The sequence below is a fragment of the Argentina anserina genome, chromosome 7 (assembly GCF_933775445.1).
Source record: "Argentina anserina chromosome 7, drPotAnse1.1, whole genome shotgun sequence".
Classification (NCBI taxonomy): Eukaryota; Viridiplantae; Streptophyta; class Magnoliopsida; order Rosales; family Rosaceae; genus Argentina; species Argentina anserina.
Genome location: NC_065878.1, coordinates 4,681,283 through 4,701,777, shown reverse-complemented (window position 1 = coordinate 4,701,777; position 20,495 = coordinate 4,681,283). Strand labels below are relative to the sequence as shown.

The 20,495-nt window shown below is 37.2% G+C and overlaps 3 protein-coding genes and 1 pseudogene across 4 annotated transcripts; 1 reads left to right on the top strand and 3 right to left on the bottom strand.

The window, feature by feature from the left end:
• Positions 1 to 1,129: 1,129 nt before the first annotated feature.
• LOC126803245 (delta(12)-fatty-acid desaturase FAD2-like) lies at positions 1,130 to 2,282 on the bottom strand (annotated as a pseudogene).
• A 1,704-nt stretch (positions 2,283 to 3,986) lies between these two features.
• Positions 3,987 to 8,477, bottom strand: LOC126803238 (cysteine desulfurase 1, chloroplastic). The gene is made up of 11 exons (XM_050531026.1): positions 8,371 to 8,477; positions 7,196 to 7,419; positions 6,971 to 7,104; positions 6,625 to 6,784; positions 6,350 to 6,536; positions 5,994 to 6,139; positions 5,822 to 5,894; positions 5,628 to 5,691; positions 5,133 to 5,232; positions 4,433 to 4,591; positions 3,987 to 4,299 (listed from the first exon to the last, which is right to left on the bottom strand). Exons 2-11 carry the CDS (start codon positions 7,379 to 7,381, stop codon positions 4,129 to 4,131), a joined length of 1,380 nt encoding a protein of 459 aa, XP_050386983.1. The 5' UTR covers positions 7,382 to 7,419; positions 8,371 to 8,477; the 3' UTR covers positions 3,987 to 4,128.
• A 2,599-nt stretch (positions 8,478 to 11,076) lies between these two features.
• On the top strand, positions 11,077 to 13,447 carry LOC126803445 (probable polygalacturonase At3g15720). The gene is made up of 8 exons (XM_050531254.1): positions 11,077 to 11,337; positions 11,455 to 11,547; positions 11,650 to 11,787; positions 12,037 to 12,207; positions 12,337 to 12,544; positions 12,648 to 12,729; positions 12,850 to 12,958; positions 13,094 to 13,447. Exons 1-8 carry the CDS (start codon positions 11,077 to 11,079, stop codon positions 13,445 to 13,447), a joined length of 1,416 nt encoding a protein of 471 aa, XP_050387211.1.
• Positions 13,448 to 15,414: 1,967 nt separating this feature from the next.
• On the bottom strand, positions 15,415 to 18,998 carry LOC126803236 (transcription factor MYB33). 2 transcript variants are annotated; one of them, XM_050531022.1, is made up of 5 exons: positions 18,793 to 18,998; positions 18,531 to 18,629; positions 17,467 to 17,836; positions 16,271 to 17,282; positions 15,415 to 15,897 (listed from the first exon to the last, which is right to left on the bottom strand). In XM_050531022.1, exons 3-5 carry the CDS (start codon positions 17,824 to 17,826, stop codon positions 15,593 to 15,595), a joined length of 1,677 nt encoding a protein of 558 aa, XP_050386979.1. In that variant the 5' UTR covers positions 17,827 to 17,836; positions 18,531 to 18,629; positions 18,793 to 18,998; the 3' UTR covers positions 15,415 to 15,592. The 2 variants fall into 2 exon arrangements, with proteins under 2 accessions (XP_050386979.1, XP_050386978.1); XM_050531021.1 differs by having other exon boundaries at positions 17,467 to 17,879; positions 18,793 to 18,989.
• Between the last annotated feature and the right edge of the window lie 1,497 nt (positions 18,999 to 20,495).

Genomic DNA, 20,495 nt, shown 5'->3' with positions numbered 1-20,495 from the left:
ATAGAGTCAACTATTCTATATTCGTCAGATTTCTTCCAAGTAAACATGCTACGGACTTGTTTTCTATAATTGCGTGCAGAGTGCTTAACAGATTCCAAGTTATGTTCCTATTGTTGGGTTGCAATGTTGCATATAATCTAAGAAACAATCATTAACTAGGGTCAATGAGATTGGTGAGACTTTAGTCACTTGACCATGTTTGTTTATCCATGACAATTAGCTGGCTTTTAATCACCTCAAACAACTCTTGCTATATATGGTTCATTGTTGGAACAGATAACACGTTGATGATAAAGAGTCAACTTACTGCTTCTGTACGTAGTTTCAAATTCTTCTGTCTTTTGCTGATTGTGGGTGAAGGCCGGGCTGCGAAGATAGAGAAGTACCATCAATAATGTTGCGCATTTGATAGCAACTCACGCTGCAAACTTTTTTATCATCCGCAAATGTTGGTAAGGCCGTAAGGATGTACATTTTTCCATCTGTACGTCTTTGAAGTTAGTTGATTGTTATGGAAGTATAATATATACGTGTGGATTCAATTACCGTGACTATTACGTCTTTGATACCCAACAAATGTGTTTGTAATAGTTTTGTACAGGCAAACACCTAAAGTCATCAGAGTTCATCTTATTCACACGATCATCTTTCTTAGAGTTATAATTCAAGCAACCTCTACATCAGTCATACGTACGTACCAACACGAATGTCTTTCTTGGGACTATATATGCTTCTTACGATAGTTATACTTCACAATCAAACAACATTCTTGAGCCAGATCATAGCTTGTAAACTTAGTTCCTACAATAGTTACGGGTCAAAACTCAAAAGAGATTATTAATAAAGCAAATATATAACTATTATGATAGCTAGTTGAACATGACAGAAATGAACCTTAGGATTATTAAGAAGCATACATACAAGTTCAACGTACACAACAGAACGGAACCGAGCTACATTATCAGGACACGGAAGCTCAAGTCTAATAACCAACTCTAAAGCTTCTTAACATTGCATGTTGGACAACGTTTATTAGACTCACAGCTTAGTCTCGTACTGAAGACACCTTTCTTATCAACTTCATTAGGCTCAACATATATAGATGCCTCCGTTGCTTCTATTTTCGGACTCACAGCTTATTCTTGTACCAGAAGACACCTTTGTTATCAGCTTCATCAGGCTCAGCATAGATGCACTCCTTTGCTTCTCTCCAAATCGCTTTGTAAAACGGAGTCCCATCGAACTGATAATAGTCGCCCAATATCGGCTTGATTGCCCTGGTGGCTTCCATTGCATGGTAATGTGGCATGGTGGAGAACAAATGGCATGGTGAGCCACATAAGTGTCAATGATGTTACGGAAGACCTTGTTCAATACTCCATAGTCTCTGTCCACAGTCGCCAAAGCTCCCCTCAACCAGTCCCATTCCGATGAATCGTAGTGCGGCAATGAAGGGTGTGTGTGCTGCAAATATGTGATCAAAACAAGAAACGCGTTCACCACCAACAAGGGACCTCCATAGAAGCACAAGGCCCAGGCCAGGCAAGTCCTTTCGCAACAGCGAGACGGTAAAGCCCGTAGAACACCAGAGTCTGAAATATGTATCTGCAAACGTTCACGGTCAGAATAGATCGGGCCATAAGGATCGTCGTGGCAAGCAAAGCCATCATAGGGCCTTCCAGAAACATTGAATGCCAGATACAAAGGCCAGCCAAGAATGAGTGTGATGGCCAGAGTAAGGACTCTGCCTGGTGGGTTGTTAAGGTATTTGGAGTACCATCGCATAGCGGACTTCTGTTTTGGGACAAAGACTTCATCTCGCTCGAGGGAACCAGTGTTTGAATGGTGCCGGCAATGGCTATACTTCCAAGAGAAGTAGGGGACGAGAAGAAATGAATGCGGGACGAGGCCAACTGTGTCATCAAGCCATTGATAATCACTACGGGCATGGTGAGCACATTCATGCGCAATGACCCAGACTCCAGTTGGGACACATCCCTGAAGAGCCCAGTAAATTGGCCATGCCAAGAAAGCGAGAGGAGCAGAGATGTGACTGATGTAGTTTTAAAAGCAATGTAATAAAGGACGGAGGCGATTGCGAAGTCGTAGATGACATAAGAGAAGGAATGAATGACGGAGCGCTGGAAACAGTGAGGTGGGATGGCTTTTTTGATTTGGCCAAGACTAAATGGAGGTTTCAGGTGTGGCACTCGCTTGATGATGCTATCAGTTTCTGCACTCTTGCTAGTTGGGGGTGCAGACATTCTTCCACCCCCACCCATATTCTTCGATTTCTTCCTAGACCTGCCAAGTTTCAAATCAATTGATTCAATACAGGCCATAGTTCTCAAACCGCTGCCGATCCGAACCGTCCGGCCGGGAAGTGCATGCATTTGAAGATCTATCAGATAACTGGTGAAGAATTGGAAAAACAAAAACAAAAAAATGTGAAGAGAGAGCAAAACGAGAAGAATCAAGAATTGGAGACATGTTGTTCCTCAACTCATATTACGACCCAATGCAATGATTTTGAGGCTAGGTCACTCCACCAAAAATAATGCTAGAGATGACACAGAAATGCATGTGTTGATTTGATAATGATTGAATGTACTTACTGAATTTGATAATGAATCTGATTGTTTGAAATGTTTGAATCTTGAGGAAATGACGACGGCACCGTCTGAACTCTACAAGGAAATGAAGAAAATGTCGACCGGCCGGAGATTTTATATTAGGGCAATCAGGCGCAGCGTGAATTGAGTACCGTTTATAATGTTGTCCAGTTATTTACGGAAATATCATTGTGTTTTTTTTATGTGGGTGTTTATTTGATGAGAAATTTTATATACACTCCACTTATCTTAATTTATATAGGGAAATTCAAATATAGGGTGTGTATTAAGAGGTTAGTGGAGTATATATAAAATTTCTCTTATTTTTGCTATCTATATTGTCTTTTTTTTTTTCCTCTACGTCTTTGAGAGAGCTTTGATCATTTGGCGAATTGTGATCTTTTCTTTTATATGATAATTTCCTGTTATGGCTTTGTTGTGATTCCAGAAACGTTTTTATTCTAAAATTAGTTGGAAATACATGTCAAAGTGGAAGCACTTCGTCTGTTTGGCAAATTGGTTATGGTTTGATAGGGGGATTGATTGAGGAAGATCCGTAACGCAAACATATGGGAGAATTCCAGAAAGCTACTTCAATACTTCAACTTGATGCTGATGGTGTCTATTTGGAGCACAGGTAAAATGGGGACAGGGCAGGCCTTTTGCAGCAACTCGACCGGAAAACTTCATAGCTGCCTACGCTGCACCAGTCACGCACATTGGATCTGCTTTACAATGGACAACTTCTTGCAATCGAAGGAGATCAATTTGTTTCAAAAGATGAAGCTACAGCAAGTTGTGATTGAAACTGATTGCTTACAACCAGTAAATGGACTTAATAGTACTTGGTAGTCTAATTGATGAAACTGAAGCTGCTATGAGTATGATCACTTCGCTTCTTGTTGTAATGGAGTAGCACATAGCTGGTATATGGCTTATAAGTCTCTGGTTTGATACTATCCTAGACTCTGCATCCAGCAGGAATGTACTCTGTTGCGTAGAGTTTAGGGAAACAACCTCGGCTGTGTAATCAGATACTTTTGTTTTTGGTCAATGTGCAATCTGATACTATTCTTGCATCTTTCCTTAAAAAAAACTTCAAAAAATGGTACAGGGAAACAGAGACATTTTACATGGACAAGAACTGGTCATTACGTGCATAAAATGCACAAAACCGTTTTCTAGCTTTTCCACTTGGTCATTTTGAAAGTTTTGAAGATCAAAAGGGAGTCACCCCCTTCTGTGTTATACCCTTTCACAATGTAATTCTCCAACCAGTGAAACAAATTGAATTATTATCAGGTTAAATCACTTAAATGTAACGTAGAAATCAGAAATCTGCAGCCCTGGGAAGTGGGAACCCAGGAGGATGAATTCTGCTAAAAGTTTTACTAACTTTGAGCCTTTTGCTTTTTCTGGTCAACATATCCGAAAGTATGTACGCTAAGAGAATCAGTCTCAAATAACTTAACTGATACAGAATCTACAATTGGCTGGGAATTGAAGATCTACAATACTACCTGAAAGAATTAAAGAATCTGACCGTGTCATCTAAGGCATGGATAAAGTCATCAACATCTTCTTTAGTGTTGTAGAAGTAGAGACTTGCACGTGCACTTGAACCAACTCCTAAATGTCGATGAAGGGGTTGGGCGCAATGGTGACCTGATCGAATAGCCACTCCATGCTGGGGTTAAAATTAAATTAGTTACATAACAGCTAAATATTTGAGATGATGCATAAATTAAAAAAAGCCAAGAATAAGTCTGAAATGAAGAAAAATGAAGCCTATACTACGTTTGCTTCTTGCATAAAGATACCTCTTGATCAAGAAGAGTAGCCAAATCCGTAGGGTGTATACTCTCAACATTGAAAGAACAAAGAGCAGCACGGTGGACATTTTCTGAAGGTACCGGACCATAAATGCGAATGTTGGGTATTGAACAAAGACTTTCATATAGATATTTGGCCAGCTCTATCTGCAAAAATAGAAATAAAATAAAATTGGCAAACAATAATGATGTTCTGATAAAACATATCGTATCAACACATTATCTTTACATGCCAAATTTCTGAAGACACAATGATACCACTATAATCAAAGCTAAATTTTTCAACTGATTGCTTCTCCCAGAAATAATAGTAACCTTTAAGTGTACACTATCTCCAAACAATAGGATAAGATTTTTCTTGGATAACCAGTACTGAAGATAGAATGAATGCAAACAATGCTCCCAACAGAATAAAAGAACCCAAATTCTTTCAGTTACATAACTTATCAATAGCATACATGAAAAAGATACTAACAGGTACCATCTTCATTTTGAAAGTATCACCACCATGCCACATGGTACACTTCCGGTATTTGATTATTCACATTACTTAAACAAAAAATTATACTAGTCAAACCATACTAATGTCAAGTAAGGTTAAACTTGAAGAAATGCATTCAAAGCTCTTGTAAAAGGATGATTCTGAAATTAGTTATACAAAAAAATAAAAGGAAGATAAGTTCAATACCTCATACTCATGTATCCGTTGCATACCAATTTTAGACAAATAATCAATAGCTGCTCCTAGCCCAATTGTTTCGGCAATAGCTGGTGTTCCAGCCTCGAATCTAGTAAAGTTTATGGGTGGTGATTACACAAAGGTATCAGAAGGGTGCCAAACATGTAATGTAGATTTATACATTTAGAATATAAGAATATAAGAATCAAAGTATTACTGATCAAAATCTAAATACTAGACAGAGGACAAGTTACATATACCATAACCTTTTTTATCAAAGATAGTAATAATATCAATATCAGCATAATAATTTCTAAGCTACCCAATGAACTTCAGGTTTAGAATATAATGCAAAAATTCTTAGGCCTTACGTAGACCAAGTTAGACAGTATCTAGGAGCACTTGCTTATAGTAAGGATACTCAGACTATTCATGGTTTTATGTGTAGATTATTATATTCCACGACATGTAATAAGCTTTCCAGTACAGAGACAGATTACCAACCTAGATGGAGGTTCAGCATAAGTGGAATGATCGAGAAATACATCGGATATCATTTCTCCACCACCTAGATAGAGAGTGACAAATTAGAGTCAGCTAAAAGTACACATATGTCATTACTTTGCTGGAGTTAGATAAACATAACTTAAATAGAAGAATTAATACTTTTGAGGCACAACTGCAAACTGGGAAAATACCTAAAAACGGAGGCATAGAAGAAAGTAGATCACTTTTGCCATATAAGAATCCAATTCCCGTAGGTCCACACATCTGAGACATGTGAATCAGTTAATTCATATACTTGCCTATGAAGCTAGATTGCAGTACTTAAGGTAGTGTTAAAATTCCAGGCAGCCTACACATCCTAACCTTGTGAGAAGAAGCAACAAGAAAGTCAGCATTAAGATTCTGTACATCAACCACCATGTGCGGAACACTCTGACAAGCATCTACAAGAACTTTTGCGCCAACATCATAAGCACAAGACGTGATATCTTCAATAGGGAGAGTAGAACCTACATGAAAATCAATATAGATCCATCAATGTGTATATGACCATGTCATGTGTTTATTTGAGTCAAACACTGCAATATTCAGTCGACAACAATTCACAAGAATTCATTCAACTAAAAGTTTTACACCTTTTAAAACTTGTTATCTACCACAAGCATAAAGAGCTCAAGACAGGAAAGAAAACCATAATTGCTTAAGAAACAGACCCATACCAAGAACATTTGAGACATGATGAACAACTACAAGTTTTGTCTTTCTCGAAAGCATATCTTTTAACTTTTCCACATCTGGAACTCCATCTTCATTTAATTCCACGAATTTTAAAACGGCACCAGTCTTTTGAGCTACAAGTTGCCAAGGAACAATCGCACTGTGATGTTCGGCGACTGTGAGAAGAATCTGCAATAAAGATTACGTGAAACAACAGATGATAAAAATATTGAAATTAATTGAAGAACATACCAAGAAGATTGCATCATTTATCTACCTCATCATTTGATTTTATATTTTGGAGCCCCCACGAGTGAGCAACCAGATTGATAGCTTCAGTAGCATTCCTAGTAAAAACAATTTCTCGAGAATCTGATGCATTGATAAACTCTGAAATCTTCTTTCTGGCCAGTTCATATTCCATCGTCGCCTTTGAACTAAATTCACCATAAGCAGCAACAATTTACTATATGCAAGAGGTAATGAATACCTCTACACTTGGGGTAACAAAGTATACTACATCAAGGATGTCTAACTAAAATAGTCTCTACGAGTCCTAAATTGACAAAAGTGATTAGTTAAAATGAGTTCCGACTACGGTATGTTGCTACTCTAGTCTCTACCTTAAGTAATGTATCCCACGATGGACGTTTGAATTGTAACCTGCATAGTAATCCTGCAAAGCCTTTAACACAGTGATTGGCTTCTGGGAGGTTGCTGCATTGTCCAAGTAGACAAGTCTAGAGCCATATACTTCCTGATATATCCAATGCATCATTAGTACATAATAAATATAAGTACTCAAATGAGGAATAACAGAAATAAAATCTGTGGTTGAAAATACAGACCTGGTGAAGGATGGGGAAATCAGGTCGGGTCAAGTGACCGAGTGAAAGGGATGTGGGTGGAGCTCCAGCAGTTGAAGCTGATACGAGAAAGCGTCGGAAGGCCCGAGGGGTGCGGCAGGCAGGGTCTCTTATCATTGGGAATGATTGTGGTGGCAATTTTAGGGCCACTCCTTCCAGCGTCCTCATCAATAACTTGTTAATTTGGTACTTCCTTTCACAAGTCACTGAGCAAAAATTTATATTTTGTTAGCACCAAGAACAGGCAAACCAATAGCTTGAATAAACAAAAGTAGCTTGAATGATAAATTCCCAGAATAGACAAAGGTAATTCAAATCAGGTTGCAGCTAACTACATTATATTTAGAGACACCAACTATTGGAGTTGAACTTCGATCTATATAAATAACCACTCGACCCGGTCCTGAAGTTTCATGTCTAGTTTGAGGGGAAATGTACCCTAATTACCATTTCTAACACAAGTATCCTAACTTTGAAAGGATGCATGTTAGGCGGATCCAGGATTACAAGATTAGGGATGCTGTTTACCCTTCATCTGATTGCAAGGTCGAGTATACCAGCATTTTTGATCATATTTGAACGTCTCTACCGTTAACTTCACAATCTCTTTGATATTCAAGATTCTGCATTACCTACTTCAAATTTCAATAAAATGTTCTATAAGGATGTCAGTGGTTCTCATATAATAGTTCATGTCGATCAGTACTGAAAATGGCCTGCAATCCCTGCATAATAAACTCTAATGGCACAGAAAGCTAGCTTCTCTCTTCTACAGCCATTTCTATTCGAACACATAACAGATTCCAACTTCCATATAACTCCAAACCTCTTCCTTTATGGCTCCTCAACTGCTTATAATAATCCTAATGAGTAAACTATACTAATGCACTAAACAAGCAATACATGACAAGAACAGTGAATTTATAACACTGCCTGTCGGGTCCAACATAAGTGAAACTAAGCTTTTCATGATTATATAAAGGAAGATAATGATTACCCAGCACCATATGAACAAAGCAATCTCAAATAGACTAATACCCAGTTATCAGACCCTGTTAAGTTAGACTCCAAATTGATATCAGACCCTCTAAATTTCAACATTCACCAATCTCAAATAGACTAATTCCAGTTGAAATATAAGAGAAGGAAGGCAACACCTTGGAGAAGTATGAGTACAAGTTGGAGCTGAGTTGGGGTTGACAGAAGAGAAAGGCGAATGAAGTCAGCTGATGACTCTCTTGAGCTTGGGCAGCTGGGTCGATGGCTCTGCGTTTTCAACCATTGAAATTTTTTATGTATTTTTGGGTATTGGGGTAGAGTTAAAGTACCTCACTAGGTAAATACATAATTACATTCATCCCACTTTTTACTGATACCCAAAACAAAACTTTACCATAGTTAAGATATTCAATTGCTGAAAAACAACTTATAAAACCTACAAACAAAACCTAATAGGGAAGATGTTAGATTGTAGAATCAGGGCAGCAATATTACTATATTATAATTATTGCTAAATGTATCTCCATCAATTTTTTTTTTCTATTAAACTTCCAGCTTTATTCTTTATTATCATTATCTACACCTTTTTTTTGTCGTAATCTTGTTATTCTTCATGGTTTATAGAATTATTAAAAATAAATAGGAAGATAAATTCTTTGAAAATCAAATTAATAATTAATAATCAGTTAGAAATCAAAATTAGAATACCAATTACAATTGTTCACAAATCATTTTTTGAAAAGGATAGTTCACAAATCTATACTACTATATAAAGCTAGCACCCAACAAAATCACCAAAAAATATTTTACTCAAAATACCATTTGTATTTAAACATAATTACACAAAAGAATTTGGTGTTAAAAAAATCAAATAAGCAATTAAAAAAAATCAAACATAATAAATAAAGTTTATTTTTCATCTTTACACAATAACCCGTGTGGTAAATTAACATGTGCATCGCACGAGTACAAGTATAATCATTGAGAAAACCAAAAATTTGAAACTTTCACATGATTCCAACCACATTTAGATCAAGCTTGCAACTTTTGTATTATTCTTTCATAGATCGATATATTTATCCTGCGATACATCTTTAATCATAAAATACTCCTTACCTCAAATTTGTATCTATCATGTTTGTCACTCTCTTTGTGTGGATATTTTGATTAATGATTTATCACCTATTCATCTTAATTTCTTTTTTTATATATAAAGGGTAATTTAGGATTTTTGAAATTTTCAAAAATTTATGAGGTATAATTGGCAATTTAAGAGGTGCAAATAAAACCTCTCATTAGCTTTTGATATATATGCCGATATAAATAGATATGGAAGGACAAGACTAGTCCTAAGATATCTTCGACTACATATAGAGGATTTTCCCAACGAGCAGTCAATTTAATTCTTTCAACAAATTATGTTCATGGGTTTTAAATGTGGTGCTCAAATTCATTTGTGCTAACATATATATATATATATATATATATATATATATATATATATATATATATAATTCTCAAATGTGGACGTCCGGACGGTCCGCACTGTGCGGATTTGGCGATTCAGGCCACCGGCAATGCGCAAAGACGGTGCTGACCAGCACAGTCACACTCCCCTCCTCCCAACACTCATGTATGTGTTGGCCAGAGCTACACCGTTGGCCTACGGCGGCTGGACGGTGTCCAGAAACTTGAAATTTCGAGATTTCAGCCACAGTGGGCAGGCGCTGTAACTCCGGCCGGCACAAACAGGAGTGCCGGAATGAGGGGAGTGCGGCTGTGTTGGCCGGCGCCGTCGTTGCGGGTCGCTGGTGACCTGAATCGTCGAATCCGCAAGGTGCGGACCGTTCGGACGTCCGTAGCAGAGACGGACTATATATATATACAGTCCATATCTAGAGTGAAGCTTCACTATGAAATTACAGAGTGAAATTTCAATTTTGGCACACTTTTCAGTCAAATGTTTTCACCATAAGTGATTCAATATTTAGGTATGTTATTCAAGATCATCTATACAAAGTTTCATCCAATTTGACAATGGTTTGAGCTTTCAAAATTGAGATTTACACGAACGGTTCACGTTGAACAGTTTTAATTCGTTCATTGATTTGATCTAATTTTAATACCTTAACGATGTCCGAATTAGATGAAATTTTGTAGAGATGATCTTGAATAACATACCTAAATATTGAATCGCTTATGGTGAAAAAATTTGACCGAAAAGTATGCCAAAATTGGAACTTCACTCTGTAATTCCAAAGTAAAGCTTCACTCTGGATAGAGACTATATATATATATATAGTAAACATCGCAATATGTGGAATGAATTTGAATGAGTTTCTATATTTTTTAGGTTGACAATTGCTTTAGGTAATACGTAGCTCTTTTGCTAAAAATCAACTTAGGATGGGACTCATATCCTCGTTCGTGGATCATAGTTTACCGACAAATTGATTATTTGGGTAAGAAGTAACCCAAATATTATTGTGCAGTTACAAACTACATATGGCTGATTGATAATGAGATTGAAACTTCCGGTGATTATGATGTACATTTTACAGAATCAATACTAATATCACTGGATCAAACTTATGGCAAATTACTTTGATTTCGACTCATTTAGGCAACTGCACCAAAATCAGCTAACGAAATCGTTGCTACTATTTTTCTCCAAATCAAACCAGAATGTTATTGGAGCTCAATCTTCTCCATTAATTCCTGCAATGACATTGGTAAATGCACGATATATATTCCATGCACTCAACTCTTGTTCTTCTCAAACAGTTTTGCAACCCTAGCATTCTGTTTCGTTTATTCTTCCATTCTTTATTTCTTTCATTGTTAGAGTTATCTAGCTAGCTATAATGGAGGGTCAAGTACTTGCAATGATCTTTCTGCTCATGATCATTCTGGTCGCTTCACCTTCACCAAGTTCATGTGCTAGACGACTTACTGATTTTCCCACTAGCACTTTCAGAAATGATGATTTCATAGGTTATTATGGTGATCAAGTTGCCAGTGAAACATCAAATCCATCGGAAAAGTATTATGGTGATGCTGTTGCAGCTAGATTCGACAAGTACTATGATGCTCGTCCGAATCGCCAATCTGATGATGATTTACAAGTACATACTTTACAAAACCAATTCACCAGCAAGGTTTTCTTGTTTTGATTAAACTAGTTTTGGTTTAGTTCTAATTACTGCATCTTGATTGTCTGCAAAATCTTTGCTCATTGATAGGCATTTCCAAAAGAATGGGGATCACTTGCAACAAGCACATTCAATGTGATGAATTATGGTGCTGTTGGGAACGGCCAAGCTGATGATAAACAAGTATGCATGACATATAAACACACAGCTTTGCTAGATTATTTTTTGTTTTTGTTTTCACTTCTTCGTTCTCCTAATGTTTTGTCTTTTGATTTTTGCTGAAAGGCCTTTCTAAAAGCATGGAGAGATGTTTGTGGATCTACTCAAGAGACCCCTACCCTTATCATACCAAAGGGCAACATTTTCCTGGTCAGTTCTCTGGTGTTTCAAGGGCCTTGCAAGGCTGCAAGAGTAAAATTCCAGGTATATATACATCATTACATCTAGCAAAAAAAAATACTTGGTCATTTTTGTCCACGAGAAGTTGGTATCTGCCCTCTAGTTGTATGAGTTTCATATCTTGATAAGGAAAACTTCAAATTCCACTTGATGATAAACAGTTGCTGATTTGGTGACTTGCTCTTGTAATATCAAAAAGAAGAAACGATCAATGCTTGTTCAGATGTTTTAATTTATATACTATACTGATCATTTTAAATATTTGTAAAACAGCTCAATGGGAACCTTGTTGCGCCAAATAATATGAATGCTTGGAGCAACAAGGAGAAATGGGTTCAGTTCACTAATGTTCAAGATCTGATAATCAATGGAGGAGGTCAAATTGATGGTCAAGGTCAGGTTTGGTGGAAAGTTTGCGACGATACAGATTGCCCACGACCAACTGTGAGTGAGATTAACATTTAACGTAACAGTGCCATCTTCACTTCTTGATAATAAATATCCATTTTGTTGTGTTATATATATGCTATTCTCCACCAAATATTGAACTATTCATTCATGATATTACTGTAGGCTCTCCATATTAACAAGTGTGATGGTCTGCGGTTGAGTAATATCACACATATTGATAGTGCCAGAAACCATATAAGCATCAGCAGCTGCAATGATGTCGAAATCTCCGATATCCTTATTAAGGCTCCAGAAGATAGTCCAAATACTGACGGAATAGACATCTCTACATCAACCAATATTATCATCAAACAGTCTTTTATAGGCACTGGTAATTGGGTTTACATTTTAAGCTCAATCCCTATCGCTACATTAACTCTTTTTCCTTGTGGTAAATATTTGATTAAATGTGTAATGGTAATTTCTTTTTACAGGTGACGACTGTATTGCAATCAATTCTGGTTCATCTCATATCAACATTACTAATCTTTTGTGTGGTCCGGGTCATGGTATAAGGTAAGTTCTCAGAGTTTCCATATTTCCGACCATGAACAATATATGAACCCTAAACCTTCAACAACATTCTCTCTTGCTCACTGAATCTCTATCTCAAATTCAATATTTGTGAATATGTAGTGTTGGAAGTCTTGGAGCGCATGGTTCTTATAGCACAGTGGAAGATGTGCAAGTGAGAAATTGCACCTTCAGGGGTACAACAAATGGAGCAAGGATCAAGACATGGCAAGTAAGAGTTGAAAGATAATATATTGTGATATATTTCCATTACATCATCTTGTCGAATTATCTAGTTAATAATATTAATTCAATGTAGTTAATGTTTTTATTGTGGTGTATGTGTGTGTGTGTGTGTATAAACTAGGGCGGATCAGGGTATGCTAGGCACATCATTTTTGAGAATATAATCATTCAAGCAGCCAAGAATCCTATCATTATAGACCAGAAGTATTCTGATGCTTTTCTTACTGGATTTGGAACTGTGCTTGCTCAAAGAAATGCAGTGCAAGTGAGCGATGTGAAGTTCCATAACTTCCGGGGATTTATTGATGGGGATACGGCTATTACTTTGAACTGTGACAGTCAGATTGGATGCAAGGAGATTGTACTGGATCAAATCGACATAACATCGTCTGACCCTAGCAAGAAGGTTACTGCCTTCTGCCAGAATGTCCAAGGAACTGAAGTATCTGTGTCTCCTAATCTGAAATGCTTTTAGAGTGTGTTAGCTTCCTTGTGTTCTTTTGTCTGAGGACATAATAATTTAGTGTAATTTTTAGATTGTCACACAGAGAAGTTTTGACTGATAAATAGTGAAATATTCTTTCTTCTGCCGCCATTAATTTGCTATGATAAACTGGAAAGGAGCTTACCATGTCTGATCCTCTCTGTATACCGATACATGTTAATTAAAGATTTAGGAAGCATTTCTTGTCGAGAAAACTAAGGAACCTCATCTAGGGAAACATTTCACATAAGCTGTTGTTGTCATCTTATTTCCCTTGAAACTTATCATCTTTTTGAATAAAAGGCCAACTTCAAATTATGATTGGGTTAAAGAGATTGTAATGAATTGGTGTCTTCAAGAATACCACTAGGTTAGGTTTCGATCGTGAATTAGTATGCACTGATCAATTGACTGAGGAGTTGAGACTTAGGAGAGATAGTGAGAGCAGAGAATGAGAATGCCATGAACGCAAATGAATTTGTTGTATTCGGCACAGAAGTTCAGGTTCAAAAACCAAAATTCTCAGATTTGTGGAATGTTGCTGCTGCTGTAGCCAAGTCCTGAAGTCCATAATCATCAATTGGGCATCAAATTCTATAAAATCGAGACGAATCAAAAATGGATAAAAAGAAGATGGAAGGCAGAGGCAATGGACAATACGCCAATCTCAATGCAAACAGATTAATACCACCAAAACAATGATTCCATCTAGAGGTGGACTTTTACACACCGAAAAACCGAAAACCGAATAAAACCGTACCGAACCGACACCGAGAAACCGAAACTGAACAAAACCGATCTATCAGTTCCGGTTTTAATATCAAACTGAATAGTTCGGTTTCGGTTTGCGGTTTCGTCCGTGTAAAAAACCGATCAAACCGAACAGAACCGAATCGATATATATATATATATATTTAATTATTAATATGTAATATAGTAATATGTGTACATTATGTTTTTATTGATTAAGAGTTACCTACGATATACATGATTTTATATCATTACAACATCAACATGTCTAACTTAATTGCTCACAGTGTTTCACTCATGAAATATTACGTTTTGGTTAATACTCTATCGTAACTTTGTTGATTTTATTTGTTGTTTCTAACTTATCGCAATCTAGTTTACTTATTTACTAATTTGAAGTACTGAACTTGTAGCTTACTACTTTACTTTGATTTTAACTTTTATTTTAAGTAAAAGTGAAAAGTTATTACAAATGGTAGGTTATATAACTGAAACCGAACCGAACCAAACCGGATTGTAGGTTAACCGAAACCGTGGTTAATAGATATTTTTTCCGGTTTCGGTTGTAAGAAATACAAAACCGAGACCTCAATTTCGGTTTTCGGTTAGTGCTCTTAAACCGAACCGATGGAACCGAGTCCACCCCTAATTCCATCGTATCAGAACGTTTCATGTTCTACATGCATAATTATGAGAAAAACTTGCGTACAAACTAGTATGTACACGTGCGTCCAAACTCTCGTTTATTTGGACACTTTGGGAATATAAATACATGATTTTAACCGTTCAAAAGTTTAGTTTATTACTAAAGATCATTTATGTAAAAGATCAACATAAACAAAAATCGTCTTCATAGTCGATTGCATCAAACAAATTGACGGTTGATCATGAGACTACTAACTTTCACCATAACCGTTAATTTGTTTGATGCAATCGACTATGAAGATGATTTTTGTTTATGTTGATCTTTTACATAAATGATCTTTAGTAATAAACTAAACTTTTGAACGGTTAAAATCATATATTTATATTCCCAAAGTGTGCAAATAAACGAGAGTTTGGACGCACGCGTACATACTAGTATGTACGCAAGTTTTTTCCCATAATTATTCTACAATAATAAGAAAAGCCAGAAAGCAATCGTATACCCCGATCATATGGTTTTGTTCAGACATACATGCATTGGAGTTTTTAGAAGAAACCAAGTGAACCACAAACAAAAAACAACAGTGATCAAATCATGCAAAACAGGGCCACAAGTCTCAATCGCATCTGGCCTCTCTCAGACCAGGACATAGCCAAGACTTACTTCCCAACGTTCACAAAATCAACAACATGAATTACAGGACAAAAGTTTCAACTTCATTCAATGAACAGGGCGGTTTCTCAAGGAAGATCCATCATTTGACAGACAGCAGGCATGTTGTTCCAAGGGCAAGAACCCAAACCCCACCCTTGATTCGATGTAGAAGTTCCAGAAGCCATGTGCTTGTAGTCAGTGGCCAAATCCTCACCCAGAAGTGATGCAATAGCATCATTCATGATTGATTGGTCTTTAAACCCAGTACTCGGCTCGAGCCAATCTGAACCAAGTAATGCATCAGGACCAGTATAATCCACTGGAGGTGAAGTTTCTTTTTGTTGCTCAGGTGTCCAAGCATGGTCAGCAGGTTCAGGTTTAACATTCAATCCTGGAAGAACAATCCAAAACAACATAAACCGTAACAAAAGGTCAGGGATCATTTATCCTGCAAATTGTGCACAACAAGGTTTATCCTGCACATTAGAAATAGGAATTCGACAAATGATATTCACAGAAACAACTGAAGTAGTTTTTCCTAGGACATAATACTATTATATCAACCAAAAGAGGAACAAAAAGGTGTTCATAATCGGGTATTAATATTTGAGATCCATTTAAATGACGGGGAATAACAGGTGATGCATGGTGGTTTCAACTTCTAACAGAAAATTATAACCAAGTGAAGAAAATAATTCTTATGAACTTTTTACAATGCGATCATCAACCTCATTCAACTGCAGGTCTCCAAAATAGATACTCACCAGTAAGGGTCTCAGCAGGTAGCGCTTCCTCCAATGAACTTCCACTGGCACTGATAGGAGTGCACTCACTGAACAGTGACGTAGCAGAGTGACCCAATGGAGAAATCGGGTCGCGATATTCTTCCCATTCTGTCTCGCAAACATTCAAAGTGGAACTCTCAGCCAGTTCCCCAGGAGTAATGCTAGATGAATTTGAACTCTTGTCTGTTGAATGGTTCTTTGCACTACTGAGAGTCTTTGCCTCATAGAGTACAGCATCTAGCAGTCCACTGTTACGCGGTGAGGCACAATCTGACTCGAATGCACAAGGAGGTGGAGGAGACTGTATAAAATTATCAAAAGGATCCAGTAAGGGTGGAGGAGGAGAAGTGCTCCAGCTACCTAAATCAGCTTCTGGATGTTGGAGTGAAGGGAGCTCAAGCTTCACAGCCCCACAAGTGGTTCTGGAAGCAAGAGTATTGCCAGTTGGAAGGGAATGGCTGCCCTGAATTACACCGAAAGAAAGTTGACCCCTGGTGGTAGGATCGGGATCAAGTGGAAAGGACAACCCAAACGATCGAGGATCTTTATTACAAGCATCATTGTCAAAGTGGTCGAATTGAGCAAAACCATCTTTAAAACCACTACCAGAAGTGGGGAATAGAGCCGTTGATTCTCGAGGACGCTTTTGGCGATGCATTGTTGGTGGTATGAAACCACAATATGGAGTAGAACCAAGGCCTTTCAGCAGCATGCTACTTGCAGAGATATCAGGAAGCTCAGCAACATAGGGTAAGACACAACCGTTCCCTTTCAAACTGTCGAACACAACATCAGGTATCTCATAACTGTTACTTTGTAGAGAATCATGATGTGCTCTGTCTGTGCCATTAAATGCAGTGGAGTGGCCTTGCTGACTCTCCTGCAATGCTTGACAGACCTCAGGAGGATAAAGTGGCAAGCCAGCTCGCTGACGTCGCTTTATTCTGGTATTCCAGTAGTTCTTTATCTCATTATCCGTACGGCCAGGTAACTAAGAAGAGCAAAAGAGACTGTTAATCAAGATTCTCATCAAGTCATCATTCTGTCATCATAACTACTATTACATTTTCTATTCTATTATATTATTTTCTTGCTTTTTAACACTAACACACAGGGATGTTACAATATGAAGTATATGAAACAGAAACACAGCTTGACAGAGAAACATTACTTACATGTGCCGCCATTCGCGCCCATTTATTTCCCATCTTTGAATGGAGTTCAACAATCAAACGTTCTTCTTCTGGAGTAAATGCCCCTTTCTTGAGATTCGGCCTTAGGTGATTTGCCCATCGCAGCCGGCAACTTTTGCCACAGCGGGACAGTCCTGAGTGCTTCTGAACAGCGTTCCAGTTTCCTTCCCCATGCTTCTTAACATACTCCACCAAAATTGCATCTTCATTTGATGTCCATGGCCCTTTCTTTAGAACAAGTCCGCCATGTCCAATTCCTCCGTTACTCTCATCCATCCACGGAGACTCAATCTGATCCTTAGAGAGCATTCCATCTTCACTGTCAGTTGTTGTTCGACTCATCTCCTAATTTCTATCAAAACAGCCAAAGACCATGAAAAGAGTAGCTCGAAAACCTGGACCCAAATGGGAGAAAAAACAAACAGACAAATCAGCAAAACTGTATCGCCTTTTCCAATCCACTTGTTTATACAAGCACTGACTATCCTCTGCATCTTTACTTAAAAACAACAAACAATTTGCAACTGCCGTATTTAAAAAGAAAAAAAAATAGCTGCCTGTGTCACAGATACAAAAAAGAACAACCCAAGACTCCAAGAGCTGACGACAATGGTAGAATCCATAAACAGAAAGAAAAAAAAAACGGAGCATTGAATATGGACTAAGAGGTGAAGCTAGCAAAAAAACTAACTTCCAATTACGCTTAAGCAAACACTCTGGACACAATAATGACATGTTAATAAAAATGCAAGTAGAGTACAGATCTTCAAAACCCACAAAAAGGAAATTCAACTGGGTAATAAAAAATTTCCAATGTAAAATCCTTTTAACCCCCAACCACAACCAAAATCACTAAAAACCACACAAAGAATTCACCTGAAATTTAATACAACTTAAATAAAAACAAAGATTGAATCTCAGCTCAAGTAATTACAACCAACTCAAATCTAACCAGGGAGCCCAATCTGTACAGCATATAACAATTTGCTTCTAAAAACAAAATTAAAAAAAAACAATGAGAAAAAAAAGGGGAAATAAATGTATACCTGAATCGTTCCTTTGGGTGGCAATTAATGGAATGGAGAGAATAATCGCGCGGTTAAGAAATTGATCTGAGAGCTGAGAGAATCGTACTAATGGAACCCCTGAAAACGCCAAAACAACCAAGGAGAGCTCATTAAATAATTAAATTCCAGACCCAACAAAACAAGACCAAACACAGAGGAAATTGAGCTCGGAAATTGCAGATCGAGAGAGGAAAACAGAAACCCTAGAAAACTAGAGAAGGGATCTGTTCAGAGTTCTGACCTGAACTTGAGGAAGAGAAGGGTTACGATGCGAACGTGGAGAGAGCAACACATCTGAGAGCTGCAGCAGCTGAGATCGATCCACAGACAGACAAACACACAGAGTAAAGCTTTTCTCAGAGGAAATAATTTGATGAAGAATTAAGAAGAAGAAGAAGAGAGAGAGAGAGAGAGAGAGAGAGAGAGAGAGAGAGAGAGAGAGATTGGGGATCTTTAGGGTGGGGGAGGAAATGGCAAAAGAGAGAAGAGGAATGTTAGGCTAAGATAAAGGAGGTGACTCTGGACTCTCTCACTCTCTTCTCCCTTCTCCTCTCCTTCATCAAACTCTTTCTCTCTCTCTCTCCTCTTTTATTTTTATTTTTTATTTTTTACTGGGATTAATTAAATTCTCTACTTCTTCTATTTTTCGCATCACACGCGGAGACCAGATCTGGGATTGGGTGTTTGACTGAGACTGACAGAGTTCTTGTTTGCTTCTAGAGTTTACTTTTTTACTGGATTAATATATTTTTACCGTGATCTTCTTCACATGAATTGTTCACATGTCAAAACTGATCCCACACACTACTGGTTAAAAGAAAATGATGTCTTTCTCTTTTTCGGCATCTTTTGACTACCATTTTTCTTCTTCATTATTATTCTTATTCTCTTTTTTTTTTAGTTTGAAATGATAACATTATCATGCACAACAAGAAATTGATAACTTTATCTAAATTTTATTTTCATTAAGACTTTAATTAAAGGAATGATGATCACCAAGTTACTTACATTGGACTTTCATGGCTGCTCAATATTGACATAGCCGAGATCTCCCGGCAGGTACTTCATGCAAGTAACGCAACCTTCATTTCTACATTAATTGATGGGACGTACATCTACAAGATTAAAAAAAATTAGTGTCTAAGTCTAATGTTTGAGGTTGAAGTATTGGCAGCGTACTTATCATTGGTGTGGACGGGTGGTGTCAAATTGAAGGCAATTGCCAATTTGGGTGGATAGTAATTGAAAAGGTTGGCAATTAGCATCAAAACATGGGTGAGTTTGCTCCAAGTTCTTGTACTTAACATGCATGAAGAACTGCACCACCTTCATTAAACAAACGCCTCAACCACACGTGCATGTAAGTGTGGGTGTAAGTAGAAAATAGCATAATCTATGAGTGTTGGTATGAAATGATATTATTAATCATAGGTTTAGTTTTCTAATTAACTATTTGAATATGGGGTCGTTAATGTATTTCTTAGTCTACCCAATGTACTTGAGTATATATAGAAGCCTCTACGATGGGAAAATCCAATAATATATTCAAGATTTTCCCACATATTCTTGTTCATGTTGTTATGGTATTAGATCGAGTATGTTTGTTCACAAATTTATTAAACAATACTAAAGACAAAAGGAATAAACATTAATTTAAAAATAAGGTCATATGAAAATTATGGTAGGGAGACTTGTCTCAACAGTACGTGACGTTAGGCACCTTATAAACTCTGGTATCTCATGTTATAAAACTTCACTTTGGTGCTTCAAGTCTTAAATCCTACACAACTTTGGTACACGAAACAGTTAATTTCGTTAACACCGTTAAATAAATCGGATGGAGCGTGGTGGACCCATATTTAAGTTTGTTTATTTTACAGCTAAAATCTATCATTTGCACTCGAAGATAAACATTTATTTTATTATTATAGCAAATTCAATAGT